The sequence below is a fragment of the Mytilus edulis genome, chromosome 8 (genome assembly GCF_963676685.1).
Source record: "Mytilus edulis chromosome 8, xbMytEdul2.2, whole genome shotgun sequence".
Taxonomy (NCBI): Eukaryota; Metazoa; Mollusca; class Bivalvia; order Mytilida; family Mytilidae; genus Mytilus; species Mytilus edulis.
In genome coordinates, this window is record NC_092351.1 from 74,816,359 (window position 1) to 74,833,692 (window position 17,334).

Below are 17,334 nucleotides of genomic sequence, written 5' to 3' on the forward strand. Positions count from 1 at the left end.
ACTGTTTAAAAGCATGTTCATCTTAAGTAACAGAGAAATGAAGAGAGTGTGGACAATACCATAAAGGATAATTAAAGCTCCTAAGCTGAAAAGAAAAAAAAAACCGAAAATTAATCAACATTGTACAAAAACTAAGAAATTCTGGCACCTAATTAAAACCTAGCATCCAAATGTCAGTTTATTTTGGTTGAAAGATTATTCATTTCGTTAAGCAGCATCACGTTTATTTTGACCTTGAACATTACTGAAGAGGCATTTCTTATCAAGATGTGCATTTGGTGCATCAAAATTGGTACCGAAGGATATTTTATGTGGAATGTTGAAAGAAGAATGTTGGAGCATTTGCATGGCAAACTTAGCCATAAAATAACGTTGTTTGTAAGGAGGTTGTAATTAGACGATAACAAGGAAAGATAGAACTCAATATAAAAGAGAGGGTGATAAACCAAAGGGATCTTCAAATAAAACCCACACATGCTGAAAACGAACCGAAATTGTCATGGAAAAAAAGAAAAAAAAACACTAGACATCACGGGTCTTCAAAACATAACACAGCCTTGAGCAATACAACACGTACTATAAAAAGACCCAAAAAAACTGGAGGTATCTCAGGTGATCCTTACAGGTGAGCAGATACTGCTCTCCGTGTGGCACACATCATGTTGCTAATGTAAATACAACCATGGTGATAATTCTATAAGTGTCAGTATATGTAATTTAAGCACAGAAAATGACACTATTACAACAAAATAGAATGATATGAAGTAATCTAAAATAAAGATGTATTATCTAACTCATCTTATCTCAATGTGAATGTTAAATTTAGTATGGAAATTGGGAATGTGTCAAAGAGACATCATAGGCAACCCGACGAAAAAGCAGAAAGCAGCCCAAGGCCACCAATGGATGTTCAACACTGCAAGAAAATTTCGCATCCGGACGCGAGATTCAGCTTACCCTCTAAAAAAATGTGTACTAGTTCAGTGAAAATGAAGTCACACTTAACTCCGAAAAGATATAAAGGAGCTACAATAAAAAATGATAAAAAATGCAAGACTAACAAAGGCTAGAGGCTCCTGAATTGGGACAGGCGCAAAATGCAGCGGGGTTAAACATGTTTTGTGAGATCTCGACAGAATGTCTGCCTGCCTTATCATCTTCTATGAAATATCAAATAAACAGATTGCACACACAAAAAGATTAATTCGGCCATTCAGATAGTCCCGAAACATGCATTCACTCGCATTTCAAATTACATCCGGCAGAACACAATTTCATACGGCAACACTAATTTTTCTCCACGCATTAAGATAAGGGACTCCAGTGGGTTTCCATTGAAGCTATTTTAATATTTGTATCAACAGTGAAACCCTTTTTTTGCACCCTACTATTAAATCTCTTCTTTTTTTTTTTTTTACTCATTTCTCTCTATTCACTATTATTTGGGCAAGGTACCGGTCAGTGTGCTATTTTTAAAGGTATTTGTTTTTAAGAGAGCCTGTGTACGTATAATCAACATACATCTATCTAAATTCACTCATCTTTGGTGAGTTTTAACAAATGGGTATATGATGAAAGCATTTTAACAGTAAAATTAAAATCTTTGAGTTTATAATTACATTCAATACATATTTTTTCCTGTTGTACACTGAAAAATAGGAGAAAGGGAGATAATCCTGACAGAATATTGTTTGTTGATTTTTTTATGGGAAATAACTCCGTATTACAACTTCAATATGAACTGTGTATAGACTTGGACCAACCAAATAGTTGAATAGTTGAATATTGTCAGTGTAATTGAAGAAGCGGTCACTAAAAATTGCAGACGGAAGAATGGCTACCCAAAAAGTAAGAGGGGATGATTTTCTTCATAAATTCACCAAAAATGAATGTTTTATCTTAAAAAATAATAAAATTTTCAGGGAAGTAAATTAACCAAATCGAAAGTAGAAAAATATCACTTTTTGTAAGCAGTATGAAATAAAAGCCAAAATTGAGATTTAAAAAATAAATATAAGAAACTGCATACAATATAACTGTAGGTAGATAAAAAATGGACTGTCAGAGTAAAAAAAAAAGATTTATATACAATACATACATACATACATAACATACATGACATACAAAGATTTTAATAGTCAGTGTCGATATGAATTCTTTGATTTTAAAATGTATAGGACGGTCGGGTCAAGGATAGGTTCCCATGTGTATTAGATTCTTAGCAAGTAGTAAGTGGTAGAGCTAATGATGTACCTCATTATATGGGAGCGCACGGGTGAAGAAACAGCACCCAGGGAAAAGAAAAAGCACCCGGGAAAGAAAAAAAAAACCATGAAGAAAAGAAAAGCCGCCCGGGGAAAATTTATAGATAATTTATTGGCATGAGACAACTTTGTGTCATCATGGTCATTGAACATGTTGAAATAAGTATTGCACTTTGATTTTTTTCTTTAATTTTAGACAAGTAATTTGCAAATTTAGATATTATACATTTGTATTAAAGCACAAAAACAAGTATGAATGTTTCAATTTTAACAATAATATATGAGTACTATTTCGAAAGACAGATAATAATGGATCACAGTTTATGCGGAAGATTTATTTTTAAATAACAAAATATTCGTTTTAATCGAGGACAATATCGTTCATGATTCTTCTATATATATTCTTATTTATTTTTATTGACTTACTTATATACAATTTTGAAATCTAAAATGTCAAAATGCAACAACACTTTAGATGTAGCATTGTACATATCCCCATTTATATTAAGGACAAAACAATCAATGATTATTTTTTTAGGAAAAAATTTATTGTTATAAAATATTATTATTGTATTCTCCCAGGCGCTAATTTTCCTTCCCTGGGCGCTTTTTCTTCTCTCGGGCCCTCCCAGCGCTTTTTAGTAGGACCGCTTTATCATGTTTATATATATATAGCTCAGTCTGTTTGAGCTTTGACATGAAACAGAGGTGATTTAGGTTTGATGCCAGGATTTGGAATAAAAAGAGGTGGTGGTGAAAGTCGTCTATGCACTATTATTATAAGATACTCCATTAGGACCCCTCCCCATTTATCCATTTTATATATTTTATGTAATTTTACTACTTGTTTCATAATTTGGATCCCTTCTGGTTTAGTTACAACTGTGGGAAGAGGAATCAGTATATAATTGGCAAAATATTAAGTGAGTGTAATACTTTTGGTGTGACTCCATTTTCATTGAACTCCTACACATTTTTATGATGGGCCAGTTAAATCCAGCCTCATCATTATTTCAAGTGTGAGACAATTAGTCTTATCATGCTTATCAGGTACATGCATGTTTGAGCAAAATATTTGTTTTATTTTGTCTTTCATAAATGTATAGATTTGTATTATGATATTATGAAAAAAAGGGATATATATAGACAATACATATAAATAAATGAAACAGAAAACCAACAAGAAAAAAAAACATCTAAAGGAAAGCATATTGTTGTTGCAGTTGTCAACAATAGATAGTCCTGTGTTTACTCAATATGTATGACAAGATCTAAATTGAATAGAAAAAAAGTTTAGTATTCAGCCCGTCTTTTATTAACTATAAAACTGAAAGACTGCTGATATAGTCATATTTTCTGATCGTATCATTTGAGTGTTTTTAAGTGTAAGACAAGGCCGCACCTAAAATGGTATTCTTGTCTGAGATGACTTGAGGAAAGATAATTATATAGGTTAACATTTCTTGAGAAGGTCTTGGCTCATATCTAGATTTGTCAAAACCAGGCCCGTAGCCCGAACCCCCTCTGGCTACGGGTATGAAAAAACCAATGTGCAATTGCCCATTTTATTTTAATTTTGACATGATCATTGACATCACACTAACATCACAAGTGATATTTTTGCACTGAAATTTCTAGATCATATCATCCTTTTTATTTAGTAAATAGATTAACATAGTTTTTAAAGGCTTGTATAATTTATATATATTTCTTCAGTTTAAAGAGCAAATGGCACTTATATATATCATATCTCTTTCTCTGCAATTGAAATTGTTTTCATGAATTTGAGTTTATTTAAAAAATCTTTAGAGTTATAATAAATACAGCCAGTGGCAGATCCAGGTGTTGGCACCCTCTTTTTTTGTACAATCAAGGCATTTGAATTGGACATATAGTTGGAACCCCCCCCCCCCCCCCTTTATCCTGGGTTGGGAACCCCCCTTTTTAAAATGGCTGGATCCGCCCCTGATTATCGCTAAGGGATAAAAGTATAGGAATATCCATCATTTATCATGTACATCAGAATGCAAGTTCTTATTATTGCAATACTCAAGGACTCACATTATTCGAATTAATAAAAACCTCACATTAATCATGTTAATTTCTGAATTTACAATTTATATATGAAAGGTGGATGTAAATATATTTTTTGAAACATTGTAAATCATGTAAATGAAGACCTCTTTACAAAATGATAAAGTTGACCAAAGATTTTTTGTTTTCTGGTTTTCTATAACCAGAATAATTCAGTTGTCATCATCCCTTGATCTTTGATTACTTCAATAAATAAAATTGAGAATGGAAATGGTCAAAAGCCACCAATGGCCATCAATAAAGCATAAATGCATAGACAATGAAAAATCTTTGATCTATCATTCAGAATTAGCTCAAGATTTACCTATCGCAATAAAATTGAGATGACTACTGATTGGTCACCTTTCCTACAGGGCACCAATCACAATCCAGGTTTTGAAAAGAGTTTTTATGGTGTTAGGAATTTAGGCCCTTGTAAGTAGGACTCTGGGAACGTTTACCGGGAGGAACTGATTTATTCAGACTGATTTGTCTTTTTGACTGAGAAATATTGCACAAGGGTAATAGGCTAAAATGTGATCAACGCAATAGTGTGTACATACTTTTTAAAGATTTATTAAGCAGAGTTCTCAAAAAAGGGTGGTCTGAAGGTTTTAACCTTTAAAATTTTATTAAGGACCAACATAAGTTTGATGTTTTGCAATAGAAATAATAGTGTGCACCTGGAGATTTTGCTCAAAGGACCAGCAGGGAAAAACTGATTTTGTGAACTCAGTGAAGGTAATTACTAAATCATAAAGCCATGATCTTACAAGGGGGATAATATTGTAATAATAATTTCAAATCAAGGGCAGATAATTTAGCTGGATATCATTTAATCATATTTATTTTTCTTTCTTTGTTTTACTATATAAATCTTTCATTAATGTTTTCTTGTGTGAATTGCATTACATTTGCCATTCTTAGCTTTCTATGTAGTATGGGTTTGGCTTATATGGTCAAAGGTTGTACAGTGAAATACTCTCTATCATGTTGTCTTTGGTGGTCAGTTGTCTCATCTGCAATTATATGCCACATCTTCTTATTACTATATATAAGATGCCTGCTATATTGCGGTACAGTTGGGCAAGTGAACCTTAGTGTCATTGTTGTAGCACTAAAGGACATTGTTCTCAGTAGTGAAATAAAATATTTAAAGTTAAAAAAAAAAACCCAAAAAACAATTGGGCAAGTGTTGAAACAAAGAGTTTAAAATTTGTGTAGGCAGTATGTTGAATGCGCATGTGCAAGAGCATATATGACACTGATCAATAATGGTCTGAATTTGGATATCTTCTCAAAAATGGGCTATTTCTGTAGAAAACAAATTGTTTCATGTGTTTTTTAAAGACAAATTTAGGAAGTACAAAACACTACATTTATATGGGGACGAAGTCCCCAATAACAGTAGAAAATTCAATAAAAAAAAAATACGGGAAAATTTCCCGAATTTTTCATTGTACTAATGAACTCAAAATCGTTCAATTTTTTTTTTGTCGTGTTTTGAAATCCCGGACCTGCGCAGAAATGTACAATGTACTTCCTTTTCCCGGTCTCGTTTGTATGAAACTTTGAGGAAAATATATATTTATCAGTCTAGTATAAAATAGGAAGGAATGCGCAATACCAATTTCATTTTAAATAATTCCTTGATATGAAAAACGTTACCTGATGATAGCGTTTCTTTGTTTACATTGCATATGACGTCTTAATTTAAATAACGTCACAACCAAATCCCTAACAACAGAACCAAAATCGGAAACGTTACGGTATTTCCGTTTCTTTTTTTTTAAACTATTTAAGTTACAAAAAAATAATTCATACAGACTTCGTCCCCATTTACAGGTAATGCCTGCCTCATATTATTAATATGTCACATCACATATATCATTGTATATTTTCGACTTTGTATGGATATAGAGGTATTGCAGCTCAATGAAATTGGTCTCTGCTTTCAGAAGTATATATATGTATGTATTAACTATCATGAACAATATCATAGGCAGTACTTTGCAATTTTAGGTCATACCTACTTTACCAGAATCGGTGAAAGATCATGTTCGAGATAATTTATATCATTTTGTCAGTGACCTTGCAAATTTTGCAAGTGAAACTGAACGTGGTGAGGCTCAAAACCAATACAAAATGTTGCTAAATGCCGAAAGAGACCTTAAAGGCAGTTTAAAGGATCAGGTACCAGTGTTTTCATTCTTGAATCTTTATGAATTATTAAATCGTTATATTAAACTCGGTAAATAACTTAATATTGTTTCAATTTCATGACTTATAAACAAGTAATGTAAGACAATATAATATGTTTACAACTTATTTTTTTAATTGACTATTTTGAGATTTGTTTCTGAAGTATTTAAAAGATAAATTTTATTAAAAAAAGAGGAAACAATTTTAACATGTTCATTTTCAAGAGACAGCAAATTAGTCAACGAAAGGTTTAAAATTAAATAATGTAAGATTGCTTTAAAATAAATTAATTTTTAATTTAATTAATGGCAATATGCATATCAATAGACATTTTTTTCTTTTCTTATAGATTCATTAACTAAATAGTCATGTAAGTGCATTTATAAAATACAAAAAAAAACCAATAAAAACATTCATATGTTTTTAATTGCAGTTCAAACGATTACCAAACACTCCTGATGATAAATTATTTAACATGGAGATATTTAAAAAGACTGCTGATGATACTATTCTTTCAAGAGCAATACTAAATCAGATAAACAGGAATCCAGTTGCTTTAAAAGCAGCCTGGGACTATTTTGTTTTAACACAATCAGAAAGAACATTACAGGCTTTACAAGGAAAGGTAGATAACCCATTTCATATTTTGATTCCCCCAATCATGCTTGCTCATTAAACTACATGTATGTAATCTATGCTTTTGTATTAATTGGTTTTATCTGATATGGCTTTGACAACTACATAGCTGAGTATGCTTAATTCATGTAATTTAAGAATGAATTATCTTTGTAGATTGCAAAAACATATTTGTATAAACCTTAATAATAGTTTGGAAAATGGACAGCAATTTAAAAAAAAAGAATTGAAAGTCATCAATAAAAATTTACAATGACTTTATTTACAATGGTATGAATTTGAAAAAAAAGGTTCTTGAAATTCTTTTCTTTATCCATGTTAGATTAAATCATTTTACAATTGTACATTGAAAATGAAAGATATAAAGTAAGTTAATTGTACAGACTAATATTTATAGAGCCATTAGACCATTTACTTTGTTAATAGCAATGTCCACATTTTCAACAATCATCCTATTATTCTCTGTACAGCTAGTCATTAGCTTTCCTTGCTTTGCTCTGCTTTGCTCCTGTGATTCTTACAAGAAAATCACATTGTCTCCACAGTGACTCGAAAATCCTGAATCTATATCATGTATATGTTACAAAGCAGCACTTCCACTGACTGAACTAAAAAAGCACTTCCCTAGCTCAACAGAGCTCTAAGAAACTGCTAGTTATGCTACGGGAAACAATCCTGTCACACTTATCATGCTCATATATATTCCTTCTCCCTTATAAACCCCTAATCAGAATTTTCCCAAAAACTTTACCATATAATATTTTGGGATTTTCCTTATCAAAGATATAAGTTGTCATGAAAGACTTATAGTTCCTTCATATAAATTGAGGTTCAAAATGGAAGAAATATTCTATAATATTATTTCCACAAGAACAAATATTGCAATATTCCTTACTGAATTACAGGGTATAAAATACTTGTTTAATCTCATTAAAATCAGATGTTGTGATACCCTACACTCCTCTTAGGGTTGAGAGTATTATAGCAAAAACTAATTGCTGATTTTAATTAGATCAGGAACATATATAAGCTAGGCTTTGTTTATTACAAAGTTTTTATAGGGGAACTTCTGTTTGGTGGAACAAATAATCATTGAAAGACTTTGTGTGGGGTAATGGGTATCATTTTGTGAGCATTGCTCATTTTATAAGTATAATAAATAAATAAATAAATAATTTGTTTATTAAAGTGTCACATATTGATTGCAATAAAATAATTCATACACAATATACATCCATAATAAAACAACCAATATCCAGCCAAAAACTGACTTACGAGACACTGTTATACCAAATACATATTTACAAATTAAAATAGCGTAAAAATAAAATATTAAAAATAATATACATTTTTTTTCCCCAAATAAATAATCCTCAGCTTAAAACTCTAATAATTAGTTTTATATAAAACATATACTTATGTCACAAAAATGATAAAATTCTCAAAGATTTCCATATATAATTGAATATCAGTTCATGAATCACATTGTCTAATAAATAAAATAAAAATTTAACTATTTATAGAATATAAACTTATAAAATAAATAAAACCCTTTAATTTGTCTAAATTAGGCATAAAAAAAAGACATTGAGTCATTATAAAAATAATTTTCTACGGATAAAAAATTTGTGTAGACTTTTACAAAAATAATGCTGGATTTCAGTGCCATTCATAATACTTAAAAATTTGTCATTAATGTTCAGATTGTCAAAATTCGTAATGTGTTTACAACATTCGTAAAATAAGTCATATCTTAGGTCACTATACAAAGGACATTCCAGTAGGAAATGTTTTTCATCTTCAATTGCTCTAGCATCACACAATACACATAATCGTTCCTCTGTAGGAATAGGCGGCCTGGAGTATCTCCCTACTTCAATTGCGAGAGGAAGAGAGCCTGAGCGGAAGAGGGCCATAGTTCGTCTCTCCATTCTAGAAATGTTTAATTTAACGTATGTTTCAATGTTCACAGAGTTTTTGTACATACGAAATGTCCGAAGTTTGTTCCCATTTCGCGTGTTGTATTTGTCATTAAAAAGTTCTGTATACCTCTAGGTTTAAATACAATGTAGTAGCTATTAGTTTTTTTGTAAATTTAGTGCAAATTTTGGCTGTTCATTTCTGAAAATGCTTGCATTTGAATTGTGTTTGTACACACGGTACAGTGTGAAGCTCGTTTTAAATCTTTGATATTCAAGATCTCAATATTGATTATTCATGCATATTTAAGAGATATGATAAGATAAAGTTTCATTTCAAAAAGGGATTTTAAAAAAAAATGAACATATTTACATTATATAGAAATTATTATAGTTATACTGACCAACTTTAGAAATGCAACACTAGATTACTCTTTTTAATTCCCATATTCAAATATAAAATTTTTTGTAAACAAACTTATGAACGGAAAGTTCTTTCATTACTTCAATGATTAAAAAACATTCAAGTTCCAAAGATGAATTGATTACGTCATTTTCAATATTCAAATATTGTTGTATACACAAAAACCCTGGTTTACCCCTTACTAATGAACGTGTCACCATTTAAAGCAATGACTGCCTGTAACAAAGGTCAAAATAATTGTCAGAAAGGTCATTCAATTCTAAAATTGAGAATGGAAATGGGGAATGTGTCAAAGAGACAATAACCCAACCATAGAAAAATCTGTTTGGCACGTTTTGGGTTCTGTTTTGCACCTTCTAATTTTGCAGTTGTTCCACCCATTGATGGTTTTTGACAAATCCCGTCTACCGATATCATTGTCAAAAGGACAATAAGACCAGTTTCTGACCTCAAATTGTCTGGTTGCAGCACGTTCATGTTTTCCTGTTTGCAGTATTTTAATGGGTTGATTCTGTTTTTTTTATTCCTTAGTCTTAGCAATATGGGGATGGAACATTTTTTAACTGATTTATGTGTGGCCAAGGATTGAATGAACTGTTTCACAAAGATAAAAAAAATAAAAACATCTTTTATTATTTTGAAAATTTGGCTTTCTGAAATTCTTGCGATCTCAAAAATGCAGTATGTTTAATAACTACAGGTAGGTCAGATGTTGCTTTTTCCAAAGAGAAAGAAGCTCAATTAGTTGATGTATGAAGATCAAACATGATTATGTAAATAAAATCTAAAAAAATAGTGATGTGTTTTTATAGCCAGTCAGTATAAAGCTGGGTCAGTGGTGAATCTGGAACTTAAATTGTGCAGAATATTTCTGAAACTATTTTTTAAAGTAGTCGAAATGTTTCCAGGTGTACAATGTAATATTTTGTTTTTAAGGCATCAACGGGTAAAGGACGTCATGATTTTGGAGCAGCTAGTGCAGAAATGAACAAGACTGTGCTAAACCAACAGAAAGGACAAGAAAAAATGGATACATCTGGACCACAGACAGGTGGCGCCTCACAATCACAAACACCAAAAGAAGTAAGATTTATTATGGATCTGTGCATAATCAGTCCCCTACCGACAAAGTGTGCACTCTGTCAGTGTGTCTGTCTGTCTATCTATCAGTCTGTCAAATAAGGTTTCTACAATGTTTTCCTCATTTTTTTAAGATATTGATTGGATAATTGGTATATACATGTATAGTTATATCAAAATTGTCAAGAAACAGATCAAGTTCCAACTTTTTTCCAGTCTGATGATTTTGTGCAAAGTTATGATCCTTAGACATAGAAATTCACTAACATTATTAGTTATCCACACTTTTCATTGTCATGCTTATAGTTATTGGTTTGAAAAACATGGCGTTATGTTTTATCCAGACAAATTTTGTATCATGCAGTCTGCTGATTTTATTATGGTCCTTGAAGATACTGACTTGATACTTTTATAAGACGGCAACAAATTTTGCGTTCATATATTGGTATCATGTCCGCCACTGTGGCAGCTTTGTCCTCGTTGTCAGCGTCGTCTGAAAATGGATGGTTTCCAGATAATAACTTTTGTATAAGTTAATAGAAATCAATAAAAATTTTACACAATGCTTTTAACTACAAAAGAAAGCTTGGGATTGATTTTGTGGGTTATGGTCCCTAAGTTTTAGGAATTGGGGCCCAACGTGGCCCTAAACATGCATTTATCTTATGTCAGTACAAAAAGTTGTGTATAAGTATTTCAGTTGTTCTGAAATTGTACCACAATGTTTAATACCTTAAGTAGAAGGTTGGGATATATTTTGTGGGTTATGGGGCAAACAGTCTAGGATTAAAGGGTCAAAAACAACCATTTTTGTATTTTCAAGGCAATAAATTTGAGTTATCTTTCTTTGTCAAGAATAGGGTTATGCCTCTTTACAAATGGAAAAATTGGTAATTTCAAGGAAATTTTGCTTTTTTGTGTTATTATCTTGAATATTATTATAGAAAGAGATTATTTGTAAGCAGCAATAGTATTCAGCAAAGTCAAATATACCAATAAGTCAAGATGACCGAAATGGTCAGTTAAGGAGTTATTGCCCTTTAGAGTCAATTTTAACCATATTTTGTTAATCTTACATGTCTTAGTAATCTTTTACAAAAATCTTCTCTGAAACTCCTTGGCCAAATTTAACCAAACTTAGCCACAATCATTATAAGGGTATCTTGTTTGAAACCATAACATTTAGAGCGTATCTGTCAAGAGGTTAAATTGTTTAAAAAATAAATATCTATCTGCCTTGATATTATCAGATGAATTAGACAACTTGTTGTTGGATTGCTGCCCCTGATTGGTATTTTTTAAAGAAATTTTGCTGTTTTTGGTTATTATTGTGAATACTATTATAGATAAAGATAAACTTTGATCAGGAATTATGTTCAGCTAAGTAAGATCTTCAAATAAGTCAACATGACCAAAATGGTCAGTTGACCACTTAAGGAGTTATTGCCCTTTATAGTCAATTCTTATCAATTTTCTTTAATTTGGTAAATTTTCATAAATTTTTATGAAATACTTTCCTTTGTATCTTTAAAAGTTTATTATAATTAGCGAAAATTGTAAGTAGCAAGAATGTTTAGTAAAGTAAAATCTGCAAGCACATCACCTTCACCAAAACACAATTTTGTCATGAATCCTGTGTCCTTTGTTTAATATGCACAAAGACCAAGGTGAGCGACACTGTCTCTTAAGAGCCTCTAGTTTTGACTGCTCTTAGTAAAATGAGATACAGAAAACAATATTCTAAGTATGTTGGAACTACTGTTAAGGGCCTTCTTTCAATTTTTGTCCTGATATGAATAAAAAAGATAAGAGGTGTGGTTCAATATAACAGCAGCAATATTGCTTAATTAAACCAAAAGAGATGTTAACAATATGGTCTGGATAGGCTTCACAGAATAAACAATGATGTACCCAAAAAGCATAAAAAGAAAAAATTGGGCCCCCCCCCCAAAAAAAAAAAAGAACACAGAATAATGTGTGGGCTTAAATATAAAGAATAGATAATAATAAGCAAAATGATTAAAGAATGGGGGAAAATGTTTAAAAAAAATAAGGAATAAGAAATATTTGAAGATCCTCATCCAGACCCTCATAAATCTACACTGATGGTTCACAAAAGTTGTTGTATTTATATAAGAGGTTGTTTTATTTTTGGCTGTTTAACGACTATTGGCAAAATTTTATGTATGTTCAAAACTTAATGAAATGTATTACAGCATTGTTTATAGCCATTTGGAATTAAAAAAGTCTTTTATAATTAAAAAAAACCCCAAAATTGTGGAATTAAATGTTTTGTTGTCAATAACAGCAGGAGGCTCAAAGAATTTCTGAGCACCTTTGGAGAGCACATCATCATATGCATCGCTTTGCCGATGTTGGATTCCCTCATCCAGATGGTGAAAATTCAGACGACGAGAAAGAAGGAGATGATTCCCAGCAAGATATTCTTGCGTTATTATGGACACACCACGAATATTTTGAACCGAAATCGTTGTCACGTGCACAGGCAGAGTACAACTTTTATCGTCTGCTGGCAAAACAATGGCGCCGAACTGTAAGTTTGAAAATAAGTAAATTGTAGCATATAATTAATAGGCAATAACTCTATTTTACTTTCATTCAAAACTCATTTGAAATTCATTGATATAAGAAGATGTGGTATGAGTGCCAATGAGACAACTCCATTCAAGTCACAATTTATCAAAGTAAACCATTATAAGTCAAAGTACGGTCTTCAACACTTAGCCATGGCTCACACCAAACAGCAAGCTATAAAGGGCCCCAAAAATTACTAGTGTAAAACCGTTCAATTGGGAAAACCAACGGTCTTATCTATATAAAAAATGTGAGACAAGCAACACTTTTGTACCATATTAACAAACAACAACTACTGAATAACAGATTCCTGACTTAGGACAGGTGTAAACAATTGCAGCCTGTTTTAAACGATTTAATGGTACCAAACTTTCACTCTTATCTAAAACAAGTGTGTTACACCACAACATAGAAAGACACTCTATAAAATATCAATTGAAATGGCTTAACTCAATCAAATGATATATTAACAGGTATATAAAATAAATCACAAAAATTTTCCTGAGGGTATTAATGAACTCCAAAAAGAATGAACAGAACAGAGGTTTAATGAGGGACTATTTTTAGGACATTTGAATTAAGCTGTTTAATTCACGGGAATTTAGGAATAGCTAGTTAAATTATTGGGAATTCAGGATATAATTAGTCCTCTACCCACAAAGTCCCAGAGAACTTTAGGTTTACACTCTGTCTGTCTGTCTGTCTGTAAATCTGTTAGTCCGAACTATTTTTCCTAGATCATGCTTGAAAGTGTCAGATCAAGTTTGAATTTTGTTCTGGTTTGATGATTTTGTTCTTTGACTAAGAAAATTCACTTAAAATCCGGTGATAAGTCTCTTTCTGTTAAAATCGCGGAAAAGAGGATGTTTCTGATTTGCTTAAATAAGGAAAAGTGACTGTATTGTACAAATGTTGATAAATCTAATAGATACTGCCACAATGTTTAACTTTCAATGAACTTACAGAATTACTGTAAATTCAGAAATTATTGCAATGTTTTTATTAATGGGAAAAATGTGACAGGTTTATAATCGCAATAATTAAAACTCACATTTTGAAATATTTTATATTAATCAAAATTTTGAATTGCATTTTTAGTCAAAATGACAAAATCGCTATAATAAATGCACAAAACAATTTCTGAATTTACAGTACATGATTTGATTTCTAGATGTAATTTTTTTTTTACAGTTGAGAAGAGTAAAAATGGATGACATAAAATGTCCACCGTTCAACATGAATGAATTTCGGACTGTTCCAAGATTTAGACCTTTATATGCTGCAATATGCACAATACTTGACCATCCAAAAGACGACAAAGTAAAAAAAGCTGCTGTTAAAGCGGCTGAAGAATATCATAAACTGACTGTATTGGAACAGCATATGCTTTCACAGAAAATGATGGCCACCGTAAGTTGTTATTTCTCTTTACAATTAAGACAGCAACCCAGTTACATAAAAAAAAAATTCTTAATTTGAAATTAAAACTTAAATTAAGGGTCGTTTTAGGGCCTTATGGAACCTTCTCTTTGTGGTTTATCTGTACTCATGAAATCCACAAAAAAGGTTTTCCAGGAATAAAAGGAAATCCACAGAAACTAATTTTTATTCGACGTTTTATAATCGTTTCAATTTATCTGTAGATCCCGCAAGGTATAGACATAGAACAAGGGCAATATAAAGAAATTGTCAGTGAAATGAAATCTAGATTTAAGAAAGCAGCGAGTAAGGAACTCAGACCAATAGACAAATTCAAAATGCTTCCGTTGTTTGAATACCTAAAGCTTAAAGAAACCATTACTAGCCAGAGAAATCAGATTGAGGATTTAGCTAGCAGGTAGGATTTCTTTTTATAACTGTAAACCAACATTTGTTTTGCTGACAATTAAGTTATTGCACTTTCCCAAGTAAAAAATTAAGTAACCTTGATTTAAGTTAGAAAGCTAAACTAATAAATGAAATTATTGACTTTTAAGAAAAAATATTGAAGATTCAATGATTTAACTCCACACAAATAGCTGTTGTAATTAAATAATGGGCCAGGTGAACTTGCAAACATTTAAATACCTTGACATAAAAAAAAGTTATTTTGTGGAAAGGTTTCACAATAGTAAGGTCTTAATAGTTCATGGGGAACCTCTTGTTTGATTGAGCATTATTTGTTTTGAATATGTATTTCTTCCATAATCAGAATATATGTTAATACCAATTGGTGGCCATCATTTGTTTTTATGCCCCACCTACGATAGTAGAGGGGCATTATGTTTTCTGGTCTGTGCCTCCGTTTGTCCGTCTGTGCTTCCGTGGGCCCATTCGCTTCAGGTTAAAGTTTTTGGTCAAGGTAGTTTTTAAAGAAGTTGAAGTCCAATCAACTTGAAACTTAGTACACATGTTCCCCATGATATGATCTTTCTAATTTTAATGCCAAATTATAGTTTTGACACCAATTTTATGGTCTACTGAACATAGAAAATGATAGTGCGAGTGGGGCGTCTGTGTACTATGGACACATTCTTGTTTGCTCTTTGGTAGGGTTGTTGTCTCTTTGATGCACTTCCCATTTCCATTCACAACTTTATGTAAATGTTAAATAGGTTGAGTGGCATTGCCAGTCAGCAGTTGGCTGATGGGGACCCTGGATTTACAGATCTTGGAGACAAGAATAGACCCCAGAAACTTGGAGAGAGATTTGCGGAGCTGTTTGACGAGACATGGTCCAGTGCCTATGAATCTTTGAAGCCTAAAGGTATTGATGATGATGAGAGTGATGAAGGAACAATGGATATCTTACAACAAATTGTTCAGGTAAATTGATAAGTATGAAAATGAAAAAAAAACATATGTGTTTTTTCATGTCAGGGATATTTTATAACTGAGGAAATTGGAATATTTTAATAATTTATCAATAAAAAAAAGAAGTAAATTCTTCTGTGAAAAATAAACATATGATGCTAATGAACCAAATTAAATCATCTACCAAGACCTTGTAGGTAAAATGAACTATAGGTCAAAGCATTTAAAGATGCCCAAACACATGCCATATACAGTACAGTTTTCGTGAAAGCCATCCCATACTCCATATACCGAGTTTTTTTCTGGTGTAACACCTGGAAACTCCGACATCACTCCCTAAATTCTCGGAGAAATTGGGAGTATTCCCTCCGACTTTCGCGTAAATCCGTTACCTTTTGTTTATTGTATTAGCGACATCTCTCCCAGTCTGGAGTGACACGGTATCACACCAGGTTATTAATTGCCCTAATCCTTCTGATCTATGCCGGCAAGCGACAGTCAAGGTATGCGAGATTTCTTATGTAATTAAACAATTGCATTTCCTGTCTATTGATTATCAGTTTATATCTGATTGCTTGAAACAATTGAAAGATTAAATAAAAATCAAAACGTTGTTGTTAATTCTTTTAATTGCATTGACTCTGTACATTTAAATCAAGTTTTAAAAACAAACTATATTTGATTTTGACTTCCGTTTTTTATCAGTTAATAAATATTTAATTTACTAAAAGAGATATAATTGTGTAACACTAAACAGAGACTAACGCTGAATAAATTAGGGCAGTGTTAAGAAAAATTACAGGTCTCAAAATTGTTTATACAAGTAAAAAAGAAAGTATTATTCACTATCTGTTATGCTAATAAGTCTACGCAATTTCCATTTTACGATTACAAAATAAAAGTTTTAAAAAGCAAAAGGTTGTTGTTAATGCTTACAATTGCATTAATGTTTTATAAAAAATAATCTATACTTAATTATGATCTCGATTTGTTTTATCTGTAATTTATATAACTTAAGTTACGAAAAGAGACATACTTGCGTGAAAATAAACGGAAATTAACGCTGAAGGTACGTATAAAATGTGAGAAAGAAAGAAAATAACGTTTTAAAACTTGTATATGCAATATGCAAGAAAAAAAGGAAAAACCATTCAACATTCCTTATGCTTAATAAGTCTACGGCATTTTCTCTTCACGGTTTGTTATCATTACTTTAGGATAAATAATACATTTCGGCTACAACAGGATTACTTCTATAGCTGCATCAACTCGTCGTTGCATAATTTTCATTTACGCACAATGAATGTGAACTTTTGTGTTGTATTTAGAAGAGTGATCTTTAAATATT

General features: G+C 31.5%; 1 protein-coding gene across 10 annotated transcripts in view; it reads left to right on the forward strand.

The window, feature by feature from the left end:
- The window catches only part of LOC139486261 (uncharacterized), a 91,954-nt gene that overhangs the window by 38,912 nt on the left and 35,708 nt on the right, over nucleotides 1-17,334 (forward strand). For 3 of the 10 annotated variants that reach the window (XM_071271056.1, XM_071271053.1, XM_071271058.1), the window contains 5 exons: nucleotides 10,455-10,601; nucleotides 12,907-13,152; nucleotides 14,385-14,603; nucleotides 14,837-15,030; nucleotides 15,788-15,998. In XM_071271056.1, the coding sequence (XP_071127157.1) occupies nucleotides 10,455-10,601; nucleotides 12,907-13,152; nucleotides 14,385-14,603; nucleotides 14,837-15,030; nucleotides 15,788-15,998 (1,017 nt within the window). Of the gene's footprint in view, nucleotides 1-1,689; nucleotides 1,849-6,359; nucleotides 6,531-6,972; nucleotides 7,165-10,454; nucleotides 10,602-12,906; nucleotides 13,153-14,384; nucleotides 14,604-14,836; nucleotides 15,031-15,787; nucleotides 15,999-17,334 lie in introns of those variants that run through there. The other 7 variants (XM_071271054.1, XM_071271052.1, XM_071271050.1 and 4 more) reach the window with 7 other exon arrangements.